Source organism: Ahaetulla prasina, chromosome 7 (genome assembly GCF_028640845.1).
Source record: "Ahaetulla prasina isolate Xishuangbanna chromosome 7, ASM2864084v1, whole genome shotgun sequence".
Taxonomy (NCBI): Eukaryota; Metazoa; Chordata; class Lepidosauria; order Squamata; family Colubridae; genus Ahaetulla; species Ahaetulla prasina.
Genome location: NC_080545.1, coordinates 49612323 through 49632150, shown reverse-complemented (window position 1 = coordinate 49632150; position 19828 = coordinate 49612323). Strand labels below are relative to the sequence as shown.

General features: G+C 37.3%; 1 protein-coding gene across 1 annotated transcript in view; it reads left to right on the top strand.

Moving 5' to 3' along the window:
- PTPRB (protein tyrosine phosphatase receptor type B) overlaps nucleotides 1-19828 on the top strand; it is a 102486-nt gene that overhangs the window by 12702 nt on the left and 69956 nt on the right. Inside the window, exon 3 of the mRNA XM_058190260.1 lies at nucleotides 8898-9139. Within this exon, the coding sequence (XP_058046243.1) occupies nucleotides 8898-9139 (242 nt within the window). The remainder of the gene's footprint in view (nucleotides 1-8897; nucleotides 9140-19828) is intronic.

Genomic DNA, 19828 nt, shown 5'->3' with positions numbered 1-19828 from the left:
TCCTTTGTCATAGAATCTGATTGTGTTTTCTTCTGTGTTATTTCCAATTTTGGAATTCCAGTTTCCAATCACAAGCTGCACATCTTGTTTACATTTTGTAGTAATTTCAGATTGAACTTGACCATAATGCTTCATCAACTCCCCTTCTTATGCATTAATGACTAGAGCATAGACACTCAACATATGAAAGAATGTTTCACTAAGTCTAGTTTGTATTATTTGGTTATTGATTGCATTGTATCCAATACTATCCTTGCTATAACCTTCCTATTACAACATTTTTTTTCTTTCCTGCATGGCATCAGTCACAATATAGCTTTAAACGTGCACATCATAAATATCATTGATACTTTGAAAGTGTCATTTTTTCTGAAGTTGAAAGCCATCCAATCATAGGGGCCTATCATCCAGCACTACATCATCAATCACTTTTATATACATGCATGTGATTTTCTTGGTAAAATACAGATATGCTTTATGATGATCTTCTCCTACATAGTATGAACTGATTCCTTTGCCATTATCACTAAATAATTCATTTACCTTGAGTATCTTTATACTTGCCCATCACAGGTTGCTGTAAAAACTTCTTACCTTGGGTGAGCCTGCCAAAATTATATTTTGACTATGGTATGATAAAGAAGCACAGACAGGTCAGAGGAGGCATGTTAGTCTGCTACAGTAAAAATACTTGTTTTCCAACAATTATCCCAAAGGTGTTTTTCAAAAGGCACCCGGATTTTCTTGGTTGAAGAAAAACTGAAGAAGCTTCTTCGATGAGAAGTAAACATTTTCAAAGAAAAAAAAACCCAAGAAAATCCAGTTACATTTTGAAAAGCATTTTTGGACACAACCATGACCTGGATAATTGAGAATCTCCATAGACATTTTTCCAACAAGTTATTTACATATCACCTGTTATGATTTCCCTAAAAACGGTACGCTTCAGATGTGCTAGGACTACAATGCCCAGAAGTCTCAGTCAGTTAAAAATGGGCTGGATATAATACTTCAAAAATTGTAAAAGGCTGAACTAGAACCTCACAGGGCTATATGCTCTGGAGCAGAAAAAATATGCATGTATAGCTGGACAAATAGCAGACAAAGTCAGGGAGAAAAAAGAACTGGTCCAGAACTGGTGTTAATGGTACTGATGAAGAACTGTGATTTAGATCTGACTTCAAATTTTAAGACTTGTTATAGATAACAAGGCCTCTGGTGGCTCAACAGGCTAATGCAGTCTGTTATTAACAGCAGCTGCTTGCAATTATTGCAGGTTCAAGTCCCACCAGGCCCAAGGTTGACTCAGCCTTCCATCCTTTATAAGGTAGGTAAAATGAGGACCCAGATTGTTGGGGGCAATAAGTTGACTTTGTATATAATATACAAATGGATGAAGACTATTGTTTGACATAGTGTAAGCCGCCCTGAGTCTTCGGAGAAGGGCGGGATATAAATGTAAATTTAAAAAAAAAGACGCATGTGCAACTTGCAAATTAAATAAGAATCATGTATAATATAAAGCAGAAGATTGTGATCTGCCATATATTGCTTTAACAAACAATTCACATTCTCAGCTCTCTTTCTAACAAATGAAACTGGAAATATAGAGTATATGCTATAGAAGAAAACAACTATTAATTTTTAATGTTTTACTTGAGCAGCTGACACAAAAGTTGTAAATATTATTTGACAAAAATGCTAAGTGGTTCAGTTAATAGAAGAAATAAGAACTGTAAAGTGGAAGATTTATCTTAAGGAGAACAACTTATAGAGAACAGTGAGAAGCAAATAATTCCAGAATACACTACAAGAAAATTTTAAACTTTCAGGAAAACTTTAAAATTCCTTCCTTTCCTTTTCTTTTCAATATCGTCTTTCCCCTTCTTGTTGATGGTTTTTAAAACACATATTTTGAATGTAGAAAGTAGCAGGTTCAATACTTTGTATCTCAAGAAATACCTGGGAAAATCTCTGTAAAACTGAAAATAATCATGACAGATAATTAAAGACAGACCAGGAAAAATATTTAGGCCGCCAGGTCTTTATTTGTCAAATTTACTTGTTGCCCATCTCACAGTTCAAGGTGAGTCTGAGCAGCCTTGTTTTCATTATCCCTTGCATCCAAATGCTTCAAAAGTAATAATAACATTTAAAAATAATAGTAATAATAAAAAAACCTAAAGGAGTAGTTAACAACTAGAGCAACAAATATAAAATAGCAGCAGATTCAAAACCTGTTTAAGTTTGGGAAGCATGAAATGCCTAAACATAAAAGTATTTAGAGCTTACCTAAAATAGAATTCTTTAGAATTAAATAGAATTCTTTATTGGCCAAGTGTGATTGAACACACAAGGAATTTGTCTTGGTGCATATACCTTCATCAAGAATCATAAGGTACAACACTTAATGATAGTCATAGGGTTCAAATAAGCAATCAAATAATATTAGAAACAGTCAATATAAATTGTAAGGATACCAACAAGATTGCAGTCATGCAGTCGTAAGTGGGAGGAGATGGATGATAGGAACTATGAGAAGCATGGAAATCAGCATGGAAAAACAACTATCATAGGACGAATGCTTCTGATCAGTTTCTCAAAACCATTCCCAAATGGCTGCAGATCATGGTGGCAAGATCAATTATCTGACATCATGACTGTCATTTATTTCAAAGTCAGTGCTGAGCCATGTTCTAGCCAAACTAATACAAAGGCACTTGAAACTTATGAAGCAAATGTAGTATTTTGAGAAAATTCTTATAAACCAGCATATAACTAAGGCTAAATTTGGTCTTTAGAGATTAATTCTGACACCTAAAACTGTACACAGGATTGAAGTGGGAACAAAATCTTGTTTTGATACTGGTGCTAAATGTTTCAACATAGTGATGCTATTAACTAATTCACTACATGTGTTTTGAATGAATTGTGTTTTTGGTTGTTCTGTTTGGGCAATATGATATCAATAACCACACTGAAATTACTTTTCCTGTTTTTGAGTAAGACAGAATAAAATCACTATGCAATTTTGGGCTGATTGTCTGTCTATATACGACGTGTATTTGAGTTTCATAGGATGTAGACAATGGTGTGTTCCCTTGTAAAGTAATCTCTATTTTATCAATAGTATTGAGCAAAGTCATGATTTGCAGCAGAGATTAGTATCTATAGACTCTAGTGATCACCATGGCATATGAAAGATTGCATCTTGACATGTAAAAGGAGTAAATTCTAAAAAGCATGAAATCATAAATAAAATTGATTTACTTTATTTATTTTATTAAATATTTATTTTTAAGTATATAAAAGAGATATGGGTCTATGAAACCAAGAGAAAGAGGAAATATGAAATAGGTATGAATGAAGATAGACTGATCTTCTACAGAAGAATTAAATAGTACATACAAAAGTGAAGGTATACATTTAAATTCTGAAAATAAGGACTAAAAAGTTTCAAAAATAGTGGATTAGTGCAGTCTAATTTATGTCTACATATAAAAGTAAGAATTCACATATTGGTGACAGTTGCATATCATGTTGCAATGGATTGCAATAATGAAATAATCAGAAATGGGTTTTACAGAAAACTATGGGATATTCTGAATCCATGCAATTGGAAGTGGAGGTGGGGAAAAAGATAACATGGAAGATAAAGAAAGAAATGAAGGAAACAAGGATGAAAGTAGAATTGATGCACAGAGAGAATATAAGTCCTATATGAAAAGGAGGTTAGCTTAATTTCTCAGTGGAAAAAAGAAAATATGTGAAAACTGCATGTTACAGAATGCTATAGAAGAGAATGGAGTTATGGTAACATTTGAAACATATTTGAAATTTGCTTTGATTTGAAACATTTGAACATATGAAAAATGATACTTGAACAATACAAAAGACCTACAGGGTAAAAAAAAGAGATTGCTGCAAAACATAAGGATGACAGAAAGATATTGTATAATATGTATAATGAGGAAAAAGATATTTGTAACGAATGTAAACTAAAAATACAAAGATAATTAAAATTAAAAAATACAGAAGAGTTGTATGGATGAAAATGTAACAAACCTCCTGCAGAATAAATGGAATTTAAAATAAAAGAAATGAAATGGTGAGGATAGGTGAGGTGAGGTGAGGTGAGGTGAGGTGAGGTGAAACTCAAGTTAGAGAATGTGGGCAGGAGTATTTTAGAAATGTTCATGGGAAAGATGCTAATCCAGGGGTTAAATGCTACCGGTTCACTCCGGTTCGGAGAACCGGTAGTGATAAAACTACTGGTTTGGGTGAACTAGTAGTAAAAAAACTTTTTGGCATGCACCACACATGTGCAGGCAGCAAATCAGTGGTGATCCAAGGAGATCCAAGGTGCTAATCATATCAGACAAGAATTGAGACAATGCTATAAATGTTACCACTCAACAAAAAATATATAGAAGAAGACATTGTTACTTAACAATGTAGATAGTGCAACTGACAATATATTAAAGCAAGGATATGATTTACCTGTGGTTGTATGCCTCTTTTAAGTGTGAGGTGTGAGGATTGCATATGTGCCTAATAATTGGAAGAATGCTATTATTATCTTCCTCTACAAAACGAGTTTGGAAGACTGAATGCTAAAACTGAACAAAAAAAGATTCATTTGTTAAGTGTGCCTTAGAAGGATATGGTAGAATTCTGAACAAAAAAATTACAAGAGATGACAATGAGCAAAATCTGGGAAGTGCAAAGCAACTTTATGGCAGACAGACCAGATTTTTGATCTTCAGCAGATCATTGAAAAATAAGTGACAGTGAGACACTTGACTCATAGAACATTTTTCATAGATATGGAGATAAAGAATAGTTGCTGAATATAAAATCAATATGTGACAGAAGTAAAACATGTAAGAGAATAAATGGAATCCTTAATTAATTGTTAGCAGAGGAATTAATCAAATGATGCACTGTTGGCTATTGTAATTATGGATAACTGTAATAGAAATGCATATGGTTAGGATAGTTGAGGTGAGGTGAGGTGAGGTGAGGTGAGGTGAAACTCAAGTTAGAGAATGTGGGCAGGAGTATTTTAGAAATGTTCATGGGAAAGATGCTAATCCAGGGGTTAAATGCTACCGGTTCACTCCGGTTCGGAGAACCGGTAGTGATAAAACTACTGGTTTGGGTGAACTAGTAGTAAAAAAACTTTTTGGCATGCACCACACATGTGCAGGCAGCAAATCAGTGGTGATCCAAGGAGATCCAAGGTGCTAATCATATCAGACAAGAATTGAGACAATGCTATAAATGTTACCACTCAACAAAAAATATATAGAAGAAGACATTGTTACTTAACAATGTAGATAGTGCAACTGACAATATATTAAAGCAAGGATATGATTTACCTGTGGTTGTATGCCTCTTTTAAGTGTGAGGTGTGAGGATTGCATATGTGCCTAATAATTGGAAGAATGCTATTATTATCTTCCTCTACAAAACGAGTTTGGAAGACTGAATGCTAAAACTGAACAAAAAAAGATTCATTTGTTAAGTGTGCCTTAGAAGGATATGGTAGAATTCTGAACAAAAAAATTACAAGAGATGACAATGAGCAAAATCTGGGAAGTGCAAAGCAACTTTATGGCAGACAGACCAGATTTTTGATCTTCAGCAGATCATTGAAAAATAAGTGACAGTGAGACACTTGACTCATAGAACATTTTTCATAGATATGGAGATAAAGAATAGTTGCTGAATATAAAATCAATATGTGACAGAAGTAAAACATGTAAGAGAATAAATGGAATCCTTAATTAATTGTTAGCAGAGGAATTAATCAAATGATGCACTGTTGGCTATTGTAATTATGGATAACTGTAATAGAAATGCATATGGTTAGGATGGTTTGTTATGGCAAGGGAGGTAGTTGGAGACACAAATACGCATGAATAGCTGGGGTCCCTTTTTATGCAGATGTTACTTTGTTGTTGGCAGAGAACCCAAAGGATTTGTAGCACATTTTAGATACATTGCAAGATCCATCAAAGTATGCATAAAAAAGTAATGTCTCAAATATCAAGGGTTGTGGTACCTTACAAGGAAATAAAGTGTATTACTAAAGATCAGTAAAAAATCAGTAGTGAAAAATTAATAGTTCTGAATGTGTGTGATAGCATTTTTATTAAAAATAAATTGATGGGAAAATGTTAACATATGCAAAGGCTGGTCGGAGGAAGTATGTAGTATTAAATCTGTGTTAAGGATTGAGGTTTTTTTGAAAGAAGCAAAAATGGCTGTGCATAAGATATTCTTTGGCCCACTTTGTTGTATGGACATACACATTGAATAAATCAGGACAAAACTACAGTATGCTAAATGCAGTAAGAATATATTATTTAAGAAATGTGTGTTGCTGAATTAACATGAATTAAATATACTTTGGTAATTTCATACCAAAGTACACAGTGTCCCAATTATTTTTACACAAAACAGACTATCTGGGAAAGGGAAAAATATAGTTTAAATATGGAAAGTTCATTTTTAAACCTCATATTACTAAGCTCAGTTTGATGTCTCATTCAGTTTAGCACCCAAGGGAAGATTTGAATTTACCCATTCTTAGGGCCACTTCTGAAAGTTGCCGTTAAATTGAGTTCACTGAGTTCTACGGTGCAGTGTGATTCAGGGTAGTTCTTAGATGTTGCTGATTAGCTTATTATATGAAATGATTAAGTCAGGTTCTTCCTGCTATACATAGACTGCGGAAATTTTGCTTTGGATTGTCAAAATATGACTGAGTTGTTAAACACATTGCATACTTAAGTTAGTAATAATCATGAATGTATGTAGAGAAATGGCCACTGTGAATTCCTTTAGAAATCTAACGTCAAAGAGCAATGTGAATATTTTTTTTAATATTTTTTTTTTATTTGTCGTAACAATATATGCAAGTATTGCAAAAAGGGTTATATAATATATGAACATATATAAGAGGAGAAACGAGGTACTAAAAACATATATATACATAGGGGAAGAAACAATAGAACAGGAATGGTAGGCACGTTTGTGCTCTTATGCACGCCCCTTAGAGTCCTCTTAGGAAAGTGGTGAGGTCAACCGTGGACAGTTTTTGAGTAAAGCCTTTGGGGTTATGAGAAGAAACCACAGAGTCAGGTAATGCATTCCAAGCATATACAATTCTGTTACAGAAATCATGTTTTCTGCAATCTAAACTGGAGCAGTTGACATTGAGTTTAAATCTGTTAGCTCTTGTGATATTGTTATTGAAATTAAAGAAGTCATTGACAGGAAGGACACTACAACGGATGATTTTATATGCTAAACCCAGGTCCTGTCGAAGGCGACAAAGTTCCAAGTTTTCTAGACCCAGGATATCAAGTCTGGTGGAATAAGGTATTTTATTGGTTTCGGAGGAGTGGAGAATTCTTCTCGTAAAATACCTTTGGACACGCTCAACTGTGTTGATGTCAGATATATGGTATGGGTTCCAGACAGGAGAGCAGTAATCAAGAATTGGCCTAACAAATGTTTTATATGCTCTGGTCAGTAGCGTGGTGTTTTTTGAAAAGAAGCTACGTAAAATTAAGTTAACAACTCTTAGAGCCTTCTTAGCTATATAGTTGCAGTGGGCTTTGGCACTTAAATCGTTAGATGTAAAAACTCCAAGGTCTTTGACAGGGTGGGGGTCATCTGCGAGGCAATGTCCATCAAGCATGTACTTTGTGATTGGGTTCTTTCTTCCAATATGCAAGACTGAGCATTTACTGGTTGAGATTTGTAGTTGCCAAATTTTAGACCAAGCAGTTAGATGATCAAGGTCCTTTTGAATTGTGGATGTATTGTCAGTGGTGTTGAAAAGTTTGACATCATCAGCAAAGAGAACACAGTTACTTGAGATATGATTACAAAGATCATTTATGTATATTATAAAGAGAGTAGGTCCAAGAACGCTACCTTGAGGAACACCACTCTTGACAGGAACAGGATTTGATAGAGCATTACCAATTTTAACTATTTGTTGTCTGTTTGACAGAAAAGCAGATATCCAGTTGTGTAAGGGTCCTGAAATGCCATAGGATTTTAATTTTAGGAGAAGTTTATCATGTACTACTGAGTCAAAAGCTTTACAGAAGTCTATGTATATTGCATCTATTGATTTACCTAGATCAAGATTTGTAGTCCATAGGTTTTTACAGTGGAGAAGTTGTAAATTGCATGATAATTTTTTCCTGAAGCCAAATTGTTTATTTGAGAGAAGATTGTGTATTTCTAAGTGCAAGGTAATGGATTGGTTGATGATGGATTCCATTACCTTGCAGGCGACGCAACATAGGGAGATTGGTCTATAATTATCAACTAAGCTGGGGTCGCCTTTTTTAAAAACTGGAATGACTGTGGCTAGTGACCAGAGATTGGGAAGGGAACTGGTAGTAAAAGTTATATTAAAGATTATACTTAGAGGTTCAGCAAGATTACTAGAGAGTTTTTTTAGGAAGTAAGCACAAAGTCCATCAGGTCCAATGGATAGAGATGGTTTTAAGTTACAAAGAGCTTTACCAACATTTTCTTCTGTAAAATCTATGTTTGTTAAGTTGTCATGCTCATTGCTTGTATAATTAGAGAATGTGGGATATGTGCCATCACTGTTGACAAAGACTGAGCCAAAGAATTTGTTAAAGAGGTTAGCTTTAGTTACTTCATTATTGTATCATCTGATCAACTCAGCTCTAAATATAATTATACTTTCAAACAACATTTTCTCAGTTAAAAGACTATGTAATAAGCTATTATTGTAAAACTGCAACCCATTTAACACTATTCATGTTAACAGTTGTGATTAATATGTCAAACTATTTCTATGTATGTTGAGCCCTGATTTTATATACGTTTATTCCTCCTAGATTTCCAAGATGCTGAACCATTGGCTCAGAGCACTAAAAACACATCCTTTCCCTTTAATCCTATAACCCATAATCCACAGAATTTTCTTGGCAGTAGCAATACAATGATTTCCATCAGAAATGTTACAGAAAGCAACTATAAGGCTATGGGCAAATTCAGTCTTAAGCAGAATTTATTTGAAGTGACACAAAAAAACTGGATTCCTACAACTACCTATCATTTCTCTAGCACTACAAAAGAGGTAAGATAATTTATTCACTGGAAAAGCTTTCCTTTCCTTAACTATATCTTGAAATAAAAAAGAAATAACAAGTTCATAATCCAGAATATTGTTATGATTGTGAATAAATAGCTCATTGAGTCTGATAACTGATGTTGATGTACATGTTACTTGATTGCAATACAATGTTATCATCCACAAGTTGTTAGGAGTTTCCAGGAGCTCTTGCTCCATAGATAACTGGATGTAAGACTCTCTGATTGAAGTTGGGCTCTAGGGAACAGATGCCATTGTACATCCCTGCTGCTCAACATCACTCCTGCCTGAGCTGCTGGATTTCAATGCTGGGCTGGTGATTTAAACCCAAGGCTTATTGAGGACTTTAATCTGCAACCCAGAAACATTGAATCTAGGACATCTCAGGAATTCATGATCATGGAACTGTCCCAGATCATCAAAAACTTGACACATTAGATCTGTTGTTTTTGTCTCAGTGCAGTTGAGACATGATCTGATCTTGAAGGATATTTCTATTGGTGTGGTCAGATCACTTTCTAATTGCTTGGCAAGCTTGGTGGAAAGTGGGTCAGAGTCTGCTAGATCAGCCAACAATTGCTGATCCTGGCTGTGAATCAGAGGGAACTTGGGGTCTCCATGAGTGTTTAGTGAATGGTTCAGCTGAGATGCTCTTCGCAGTTTGAAATGGATGAGTAGCTGTCTTAAACTAGAGTCCCCCTAGGTAGCCTCTCTCCCTCTGTAGAGACACCCTTGGCTTTTTTAGGAAACCTGAGAAAAATAGTTTGGCTTGGTTCTCTGTAATTTGTCTTGTATTCTTCTTTTAGTAAGTGGTTTTTAGTTGTAAGCTGACAGAATCATTTGGCAGTTGTTTTAACTGATAAATAAATAAATGCACGAATATTGTGGGCTGTTAGTCTGGATTCTTATTTTGCTTCCAGCCATCACTGATAGCACAAGAAAGGTAATAATGATCATAGAAAAGTATCGAGGTAAATTGAATTATACTGCTCATTTCATTTATCCAGCCATGATTTGGTCACAGGTTTCTCATGTGTGATATCAATATCAAAATAGAGCTACTTTGAATTGTAAGAGAACAATGACAGCTACGCCATTTGGCAATCCAGAAATGACTACTCAAAAAAACTGGGTAAGCTTGGGATAGAATTCATTCTTGGTCTGCCACTGCTCAAACTCTGCTATGTTAGAAATCCAGCATTAGCCTATTAGGACTGTTTTGGGGGAAAGGTTGTGGTAAAGGTATAGATGTAAGTCTCATATGTTAATGGAGGACAAGACTTATGCATGGATTTTGGAGAGAAGTAGTTGTCATAGGCATTAAGGTGCTGACGTGCAGCAGATTCAAATGTATTAAACAAAGTTTTTCTTTTCCTCCCTCCAAAAATGAACAATATGCTCCTCTTTCACTTTATGGTTTCTGATAGATCACATTTTCTCCCTCTCGACCTCAACCTCCCACACCTATCTTCTTTTGATTATCTTCAAAATTCAGTCTTTCTGCACTGTAAGTAAATGTTGTAAATGTCGTACCTTGATGAACGTATCTTTTCTTTTATGTACACTGAGAGCATATGCACCAAAGACAAATTCCTTGTGTGTCCAATCACACTTGGCCAATAAAATTCTATTCTATTCTATTCTATTCTATTCTATTCTATTCTATTCTATTCTATTCTATCCAACTCTTAGGAAGTAATTTGTTTTCCGTGTTTATGAACACATATTGGACTGTATTAAATGCAAACAAACAACAACATTTCATTTCACATAATGAAAACATTGATGCTATTGTTAAACCTGATTCAAGCCAAGCCACTTACAAAGGTACTTTGCATTTTAAAAAATATTTTCTTTAGAGCAACTTTGGATTGCAAATCTACCGTTTGCTGTCTCAAATTATGAGAAAAGCTAACCATGCCCATTTTGTTAAAGAGAGAAATAGAAATTTGTAATTATGTTTAAAAATCCAGGAAAATTTAGCGTGTGGCGGTGGCAGTGATGAATTAAACCTGTATGTCACCTAATTCTTAACAACAACAAGAGCAGAATGGGGCCTGATCCTGAGAATATATCCAAACATTTTTTCCACTTTACTTCGGATCTCACTTGCTACAATTTAAACAGCTTCACCTGGACAACGGGGGGTGGGGGGTGGAGATGTATAATTAGGTATAATCAGTATATTTATATATATATATATATTGGTATATTACTCCCCATACCAAGAGATTATCTTGCCCAGAAGCTTCATGTAGATAATAAAAAGGAGAAGGTAGAACCATGGGGGGGGAGGGGGGACTTAGGGCTTAATAACCTCTCTCACATCAACACCACTAGAACAAGCCTCAGAAAAGGGGGCCCTGACCTTCATCAGCCAAAAGTTCAAGGAGAGTCAAAATAGATACACCACCCCCATCCCAAACTCACCATAGGTCACTAACAAGCACAACCAAAGCCATTTCAGTACTATACCCCGGCCTGAATCCCAACAAGAAAGAATCTACATAAATTACTTATTCCAGATGAAGTGTGGGCTCCTTTTTTTCAGGGAAAGTTAGAGATGGAAAAAATTATCCAGATAGGCTTGATCCAAGAAAGGTATCTTGAGGAAGAAGCAAACCACTGCCTCTTTCGGACTTGGCAGAACAACTTCCTCTCTTAAGGAGTCATTTTATGTTCCCATGTACATTTTGAACTTTGGAGAGCGGAGGGTTAATATTTAATACTTCAAAGTCATTTCAAACTTCACACTGCTGTGTCTGACTTGTTTTCTGTTTCTTTATTTTTTCTGAATGCCATTCCTATAATCACATACTCTCATCTGGCCTTTTGTAGGCCAAGGTTGTGCACAAAGTTGCATCAGTTGATTTAATACTGTAAGACTGAACTAACCAAATGAAAGTAAACAAGTGATCAAAAATGATCCACTTCATTTTGGAAGTGCGGACTGCTTGATAAATCAATTTTAATATAAAATCAGTATGTGGAATAATGTGTATCTCAAATTTCTGGAATACTTAATCCAAGTAGGACAAAGGAAAGGGAAGCTGTTATGGAAGAATTAGTATATTCCCAGATCTTTCAGGCTTCTATGGTGAGATTGAAGGCATTGAAGGAGTGAGTGGAATAAGAATCTGTTCCAGCCATTTGCTTTGCTCTCAATCTAGATGGTTGTTCATAGAGTGGAAAGACTATGGATCTTCTGCATGCTTCAAATCCTTCTAATTCCATCTTTAATTCCCCTCTTGCCATAAAAGCATTAATGATAGGCGTTGAACATTTTCACATCAGTTAAGAGGTAGTTTGTAAGATAGATCTTCATCTTTAACTACAGAATTGTCTTTCCATTGATAAGGAATAATGGCATTTTTAGAATTAAAAAGATTGCTAAAAATGTAACCATGGCCATATTGATTTTTAATTATCTTTTATCTTTAAACTCGATTATCAATGGAGTGAAAATTGTATTTTTAAAAATGGGATTAAAGAGCAGCCTGGAAGTTGTAAACCATTAACCAACGCTCTCAGCAACATAAAGCTACTGCAATTCTAACTTTTATAATGTTCTACAGTTAAACGTCTTGAAGAAACGTGATAATATAATTTCATTCACACTTGATCAGAAGCAAATGGAATGGAATTGTGTAGAATTTCTGCATATTCATGAATAAGTAACTGTGTTGTTACTAATGAATGTCACTATGGACACCTACCTCAGCCACTGATTTCACCTCACTAACCTTATACTTCCTGCCAATCTGGGAATGTTCTCCTGACTTTGGTAAAAAAGGAAATGGGAAGAAGGTTCATCCAGCTGGGCAATAGAAGAGTGAAAAAATGGTACCCAGCCAGGGTTCCACCCTTCTATTCTCATTTCCTCACTTCATTTTCTTTCAGTAGGAAAAAAGTGATTGCATTGGCAAAACAACAAAGCTCTTTTTTCTGATACTCTTGAAGCATTTTGGAGGGCAGGGGAATCAAGACAACAGACTACTTCAGGAAGAAGTGGGGAAATCCCAGGAGTGATGAGATAGGATGAAGTTTGACCAAGATGAACCTACCCATCCTGCAGCTTTGGAGGAAATGCTATATAATACTGCCCTCTGGATTCATCAAACAATTGATGAATCCAGCTTCCAAAGCTATATAATATCTTGCAAAGATGGGATCCACCTCTAAAGAATGAGGCCAGTGGGTCCTCCTGTGGGAAGTAGTACTTCTTCAGATTTTAGAATTCTGTGACAATAGAGTAGTAGTGATTGATTGATTAATTTCTACAACCGCCCAGCTCAACGAGAGGCTCTGGGTGGCCTATATCATAATAACATAAACAATTAAAAAATACAAAATAAATATATTTCCTCACTGTGCATCTATGCCGTTCTCAATCTGCCCAGAGGTTAATATAGCCAAGATCCCAAACACAGTCAGGGCCCCGGACCCAGGAACATAATCAGCCCTTTACAGCCCTTTCATGAAAGGCCAGCAGGGTCAGAGTCACCCTAATCTCTGAAAGGAGAATTTCCTAGAGGGCAGGGACTATGACAGTAAAGACACACTTCCTAGTCCCCACTGTCATCCCTTGGCTAACGGGACTTGTAACTTGTCCAAACTGCTGGACTGTATTGGATTGATAGAAACAATTGGGAAAAGAAGAGCATTAGATAGCCCAGTTCCAAGCCATGAAGGACTTTAAAGATGGCAATCAGCATCCAGAAGCACAATGGCAACCAATGTAGCCCACATAACAGTGATATATATCACATATCTGACACCATTTACTACTTGTACAGTCACATTATTCACTAGCTGAAGCTTCCAACTGCTACTCAAGAGCAGCCCCATGCAGTGCATTGCAGTAAGCCAGATATAAGGGGAAATCCAGCAACAGGCACAACCTAAGTATGCAGAGGTCTCTTGGCTATGGCTGCCACCTGCTCTTCTAGCAGGAGTCTTGAGTTCAAGAAGGATTCATCTGGGACAGTGTCACCCCCATCAAATACCAATGGTGGAAGGCCCAAATGTCCAAATCCACTCAGTCTTGATTGAGTTGAGTTGAAACCCATTTCACCTAATCCAGACCTTTACAGACTCCAGGCACTGGGCTGCAATAGCCATGATCCAGTAAACATTACATATTTCAGTAATTTAGAAACCACCCTGAATGAATGATATTTATTATGGATAAATAGCTAGAGAAAGAAGAGGAACCAGATGGCAAAAATACACGGGCAATTGTGGCACCAGAAGGAAATCAGTCACTCAAATAAATGATGAATGGCAACTACATTTACAGCAAATATCACATTATTCACTACAGATCTGCAAATTTAGGCTATTTCAATATTACATTGAAATAGCTTTGGGAATCAAAAACACAACTCTCCTTCAATTCAGCACACCAAATCAAGTAGCCGAAAAATACTTCATAGCCTTGTGAAGGACTTCACAGATTCAAGGGTTTTCTGAGGTTTCTGGAGGGTTTCCAGGCAACACACTATTTTATAATCTCCATATGTTGAAAATGTGGGGAGGGGTAAGCATAGATTGAATGGCTGGCTAATGAATGTAATTACTTCATTAAACACTCTGACTTTCACTGGTTTCTTAGGGTGGCAAGGTGAGTTTACGTTTAGTCTTGCAGCTCCAACTTCTTCTTTAATAAAGACAACCTCAACCCTAATTATATTCAGAATAGTGTTTCTGTAAAGGCAAGTGAGAGTCTGGCTTAGCTATCAACACTGGGTTTACGGATGGCCAATCCAGAACGTACCTTTAAATCAAACTGGCATGCACCCTTGAGTCAAACTGTATTTTGAAATTCTGCATGATTGAGGCAGATTTAAGTTTCTAAACAGTAAATGAATGTGTATCTAACTCTTACAAGCACTTGGGAGATTATTCCAGAAGGTTGATGTGTTACTGAACCTTTAGTGCCTTTAAGCCTTGGCCATCTCCCAATAATTTCCCCATCCAGAAGGTATTCACTACTATGACCAGTGCAACCTTATAATATCATGTCCCATGTTACAGCATTGTTTTAGGGACCTTGTCCATTTGCCAGAAACTTAAATGACCCAACATTCAACCTACTGCCAATAGGTGGGCTGGGACCTTATGAGTGTCTTAATAACTGGTCCAGGTGAAAGAGATGTTAGAAGCCAATGGTGGTGGCTATAGCTCCACTGGTTTTGCTGCCATTATAACCACAGTCTAGCCATCACTACAACTTATCTCCCCAACTGCACTGACATCCCACCTGACAGTTTTCTCCAGTTGTCTGATCTCTTGGTTACCCAAAATCTGGATAACTTTTTCCAAAAGCCCAGCAGGTCTTAGTTCATTGGCTAAGATTCCTTGTTAACACTAATTCCTACTTACCATTAAGTTATATTCTCTCAATCATCCATTTTACAAACTCTTTGAGCTGACTAATCTTACCAATGCTATCTTAGAAGTTTCAATATAAATAGTAAAATAAAAAGCATGATATTAAATGGTATACAAATGGTGAATGTTCTTTTCTCTATACCAGCCTCCTTCTCTGTAGACCTTCTCTGTAGATCAACCGTATTGTCTTACAATTGCCAGCCTGCTTATGCCACAATTGTTATTCTGAGAGGAAGCAAGACAGAATTATGTCTTGTCCAGAAAAGTTTTATCCTAGCCAGCCTGCTATCCTATTAAAGACAGAGATGAGGGAGCTCTTCCCAGGAAGGGCCAAATTTGCTACTCATGTCTTTATATTCTCCTATTAGAATCCATAAAATTGTAAATAGCAAAGTTACACCATCACATAAGAGAAGCCCATAGGCCTCCTCTAATGTCATGGAAACTTTAACACCCTCAAAAAGCAAGTGGACAGATATCACTTTTTTTTTTTTTTTTTGCATTTATATCCCGCCCTTCTCCAAAGACTCAGGGCGGCTTACACTATGTCAAGCAATAGTCTTCATCCATTTGTATATTATATACAAAGTCAACTTATTGCCCCCAACAATCTGGGTCCTCATTTTACCTACCTTATAAAGGATGGAAGGCTGAGTCAACCTTGGGCCTGGTGGGGCTTGAACCTGCAGTAATTGCAAGCAGCTGCTGTTAATAACAGACTGTTTTACCAGCCTGAGCCACAGAGGCCCAGTATCTATTAATATCTATTATTCATTTTTTGAGAATTATTTGGTTTGATGCAAAACATCTTTTTTTTTTTTAATTTACATTTATATCCCGCCCTTCTCCGAAGACTCAGGGCGGCTTACATTGTGTAAGGCAATTTGTATATTTACAAAGTCAACTTATTGTCTCCCCCAACAATCTGGGTCCTCATTTTACCCACCTTATAAAGGATGGAAGGCTGAGTCAACCTTGGGCCTGGTGGGACTCGAGCCTGCAGTAATTGCAAGCAGCTGTGTTTTAATAACAGGCTATCTTACAGCCTGAGCCACCCTAATCTTCTGCATTGCTCAGTATATAGGCTATTTGCTGGATAATCTGAAAGTGTCTTGAAAGGAGGTTCATGGGAATATTTCAAAATAGTATTGTGGTGGAATCCCTGGAAGTATCAAGCTGAAACATGCTGGCATTAATGATGTGTAAAAGTTCTATCTTTTCTATTATTTACATGCCATTTTTCCCACAATGTAGCGGCCACAAACATTTTAATTCTTTCCCAGTAATGGGAGGGATAATTGGATAACTATGGATAATTTTTAATCTGAGTTTTAAAATATAAACTGTCTTGAATTAAATTAAAAATTAAATTAAAAAGTTCACCTCAAATTATAAATTCAGATGGAATTCTGACCACTTCAAATACCAGGGCTCCAATTCAAATCCCAATTCAAACTGAATGATCACTAATGGACAAAGGATATTTGAGTGGTGAAAATTCAAGCAAAGAACTCCAAAAGGATGACTCAAATTTTTTTATTATTATTTATTTTTATTATTTATTAAATTTCTAGACCGCCCTTCTCCCGAAGGACTCAGGGCGGTGTACAGCCAGGCTAAAAACATACACAATATACAATATTAAAATTGTATCCAAATTGTACATTTGGAGAATGTATCTTAAAAATAAGCAATTAGGTACAATAGGAGGAAAAATTATTGAAGCAACCTTGATGAGATTTAACTTCTTGGTAACTCACAGGAAAATAGATTTTTCTATCGTAAATTAATTTAAAATGTGCTTAGGGTTTTTTAATTTTTGTAAAAATGAAATTGAAAAATGAAATTCTTCAAATTGTAAATTTGAAGAAAGCATTATATATCAAGACAACAGGAGTGATTTCACAACACTTGAATAAACTTTTTAAGGATTTATATAAATGCTGTAGAATTAGAAGGGTTCTCTACAGACTTGTTCTGAATGATTTTATGAGCTGTGAGGTTTGTTCTAGGATAGGGACGCATCCAAACTTGTCAACTTTAAGAGTTGTAGACTTCAACTTATAGAATTCCCCAAGAGTGGACACTTGGAAGTTCCCTATTTATAAGTTAAAATAGGAGGTATACGATAGTTTAAAGTAGAGGTTAGAATGTGAAATCCTGCAGGGATTCCTTCTATCTTTATTTTTACAAACAAAAAAATATTCTCTTTTTAGAGTTAATTTGTTAATGACATTTTCCAAGAACAAGCCCATTTATTGCTTTTAATTGTGTATATTTCTAGTGGAAATATACTTGGGGCAGCATAATGGTCACTTTAAATGCAGATGCCGATGAAAGAAACAAGTAAAATAAATTGGTCAGTTTCCATGTTAATGTTTTTTTTTTCTTTTTCCACAGAACTGATTATTGCTGAACATAAGGTTCTGCTTGATATGATATTCAAAATGGGATTGGCTATATTGATTTTGAGGAAGAAAAGTAACTGCTCTAGGCTGATTACTGATTTACTTCGCTAAGATAACAAAAAGGAAATTTGCAATTCCTGTCTTTTTCTTTTTTCTTTTTAAATAAGCTACAAGGCTTTGTTAGGGGAAAATGGCTATTATCTCAGTTCTGAAGGGCATTGAATACTTAGCCAAGTTTTGCCAAGGTTGTTATTTGAGGCTTCACTACCACCTTTGCACCCATAATTTGGAGTTGCCATTTGTGTTAGGAAATGGTTCTCCTGACAGCTTGGTCATGTGTTTCTTTTATTAAAAGGCAATCGCGATATCATCATTATTGCAGATTCATATTCTTGCATCCTATCAACTTCCACCTTACTTTAGCCTAACGCTGCGTCTCTAAATTGTGAAAGTAATTATTATTTTTTCTGGATGCGCTCAAAGGGCTGGGAAAGTGGGGAGGCCAAGTGACTCGGACAAAGCGGGCTAAACCCGACTTAAGCGTGAAAGCAAGAGTCCGGAAGTTGAAACATGGCAACTGAACTTTTTCTTTTCGGTTTGAAAGGTTTCAGCCGCTTAGCCAAGTAGCATCTCCAGTCTGTAAAACCAAGAGGTTTACATTAGGACATTCCAAGGGGAGGAGAAACGCCTGAAGGAAACCATCTCCCTTCCATCCAGTGTCAGAAATAGCCCTGGGAAAGAAGTCCCAGACGAGGGAGGGAAGGAGGAAGGAAGGAAAAAGGGAGGGGTGGAATTGCTTGCAGCGGCGAAGGAAGAGGAGGAAGGGGGGGCGGTGATAGGATGGGTAGGTAAGAGCGAGGGAGAGCGCCCCGGGAGCAACGGAGAACTAGGGCGGGAAGGGGAAGTTCGGGCGCGGAGGCAGAGCTTTCCGCCTGCGGACGACGGAGGGAGAGCAGAGCAGAGGCGGCGGTCCAAGGTGCCTGGCGAGGGCCGGGTGAGAATGGCAGCTTTCACACCGCGCCTGCAATCCGCCGCGGGGTTCAGTCCTCGTCCGGCCGGCGGGAAACATTCCAGGAGCCTCCGGAGAGCCTGCAAGAGTCAAGCTGGCCACTAGAGGGCCGCCGTGGGCTGCTGCGTCTCTCGACCCCGCGGCCACGGGGGAAGCCACCAGCCGCCGCCGGCGGGGCAAAAGGAGGTTCCTCGCCCCCAGCCTTGCAGATCCAAACGGATGGCAAGGCTGAGATGCGGAGCGGGAGGCTCTTGGTGGATTCTTGCGCTGGCCCTTCTCAAGGTGGGTGACAGGTACTCGAGAGGGGCCTGGGGGGGGCTCGCCAGGTAGGGCGCGCATCCCTCTTTCCTCCTCCCACTCCGGCTCTTCCTTCTCCTATCAGTTCTCGCTAACTCTTCCCATGACTTTGCCCTCTGCATCAGCATACTTAATAGGCGAACTGAAGTTTCCTGCTTGGAAACTCTTCGCACCGAAGACGACCTTTTAAAATCTAGTGACTGAGTAATGACCGAAGTCGTTATTTCGCGAAAGCCCACGGCTCCCACAGAATCACAGAGTTGGAAGGGACCTTGGAGGTCTTCTATTCCACCACCATCACCCCCGCCCACCTTCCCTTCATCCGCAGCAGCGAGCACCCTAAAGTGAGAAGTGAGATTTTTTTTCTTCGGGCGGCAAAAATCCGGCCGATTGGGAAAATGCAACAACCCTTAGGTCCGGTTGTATTTTACGGATTCTCTGCTAGACGTTACTCACACCTGCCGGCATACACGCGCCTGCCCTCACACTCAAAGAAGAAGTGACACTTCTATTCCATGGCTTGAATTTTAGTTTTTGTGCGGTTTTCTGGATTAATTAAGGTATAGC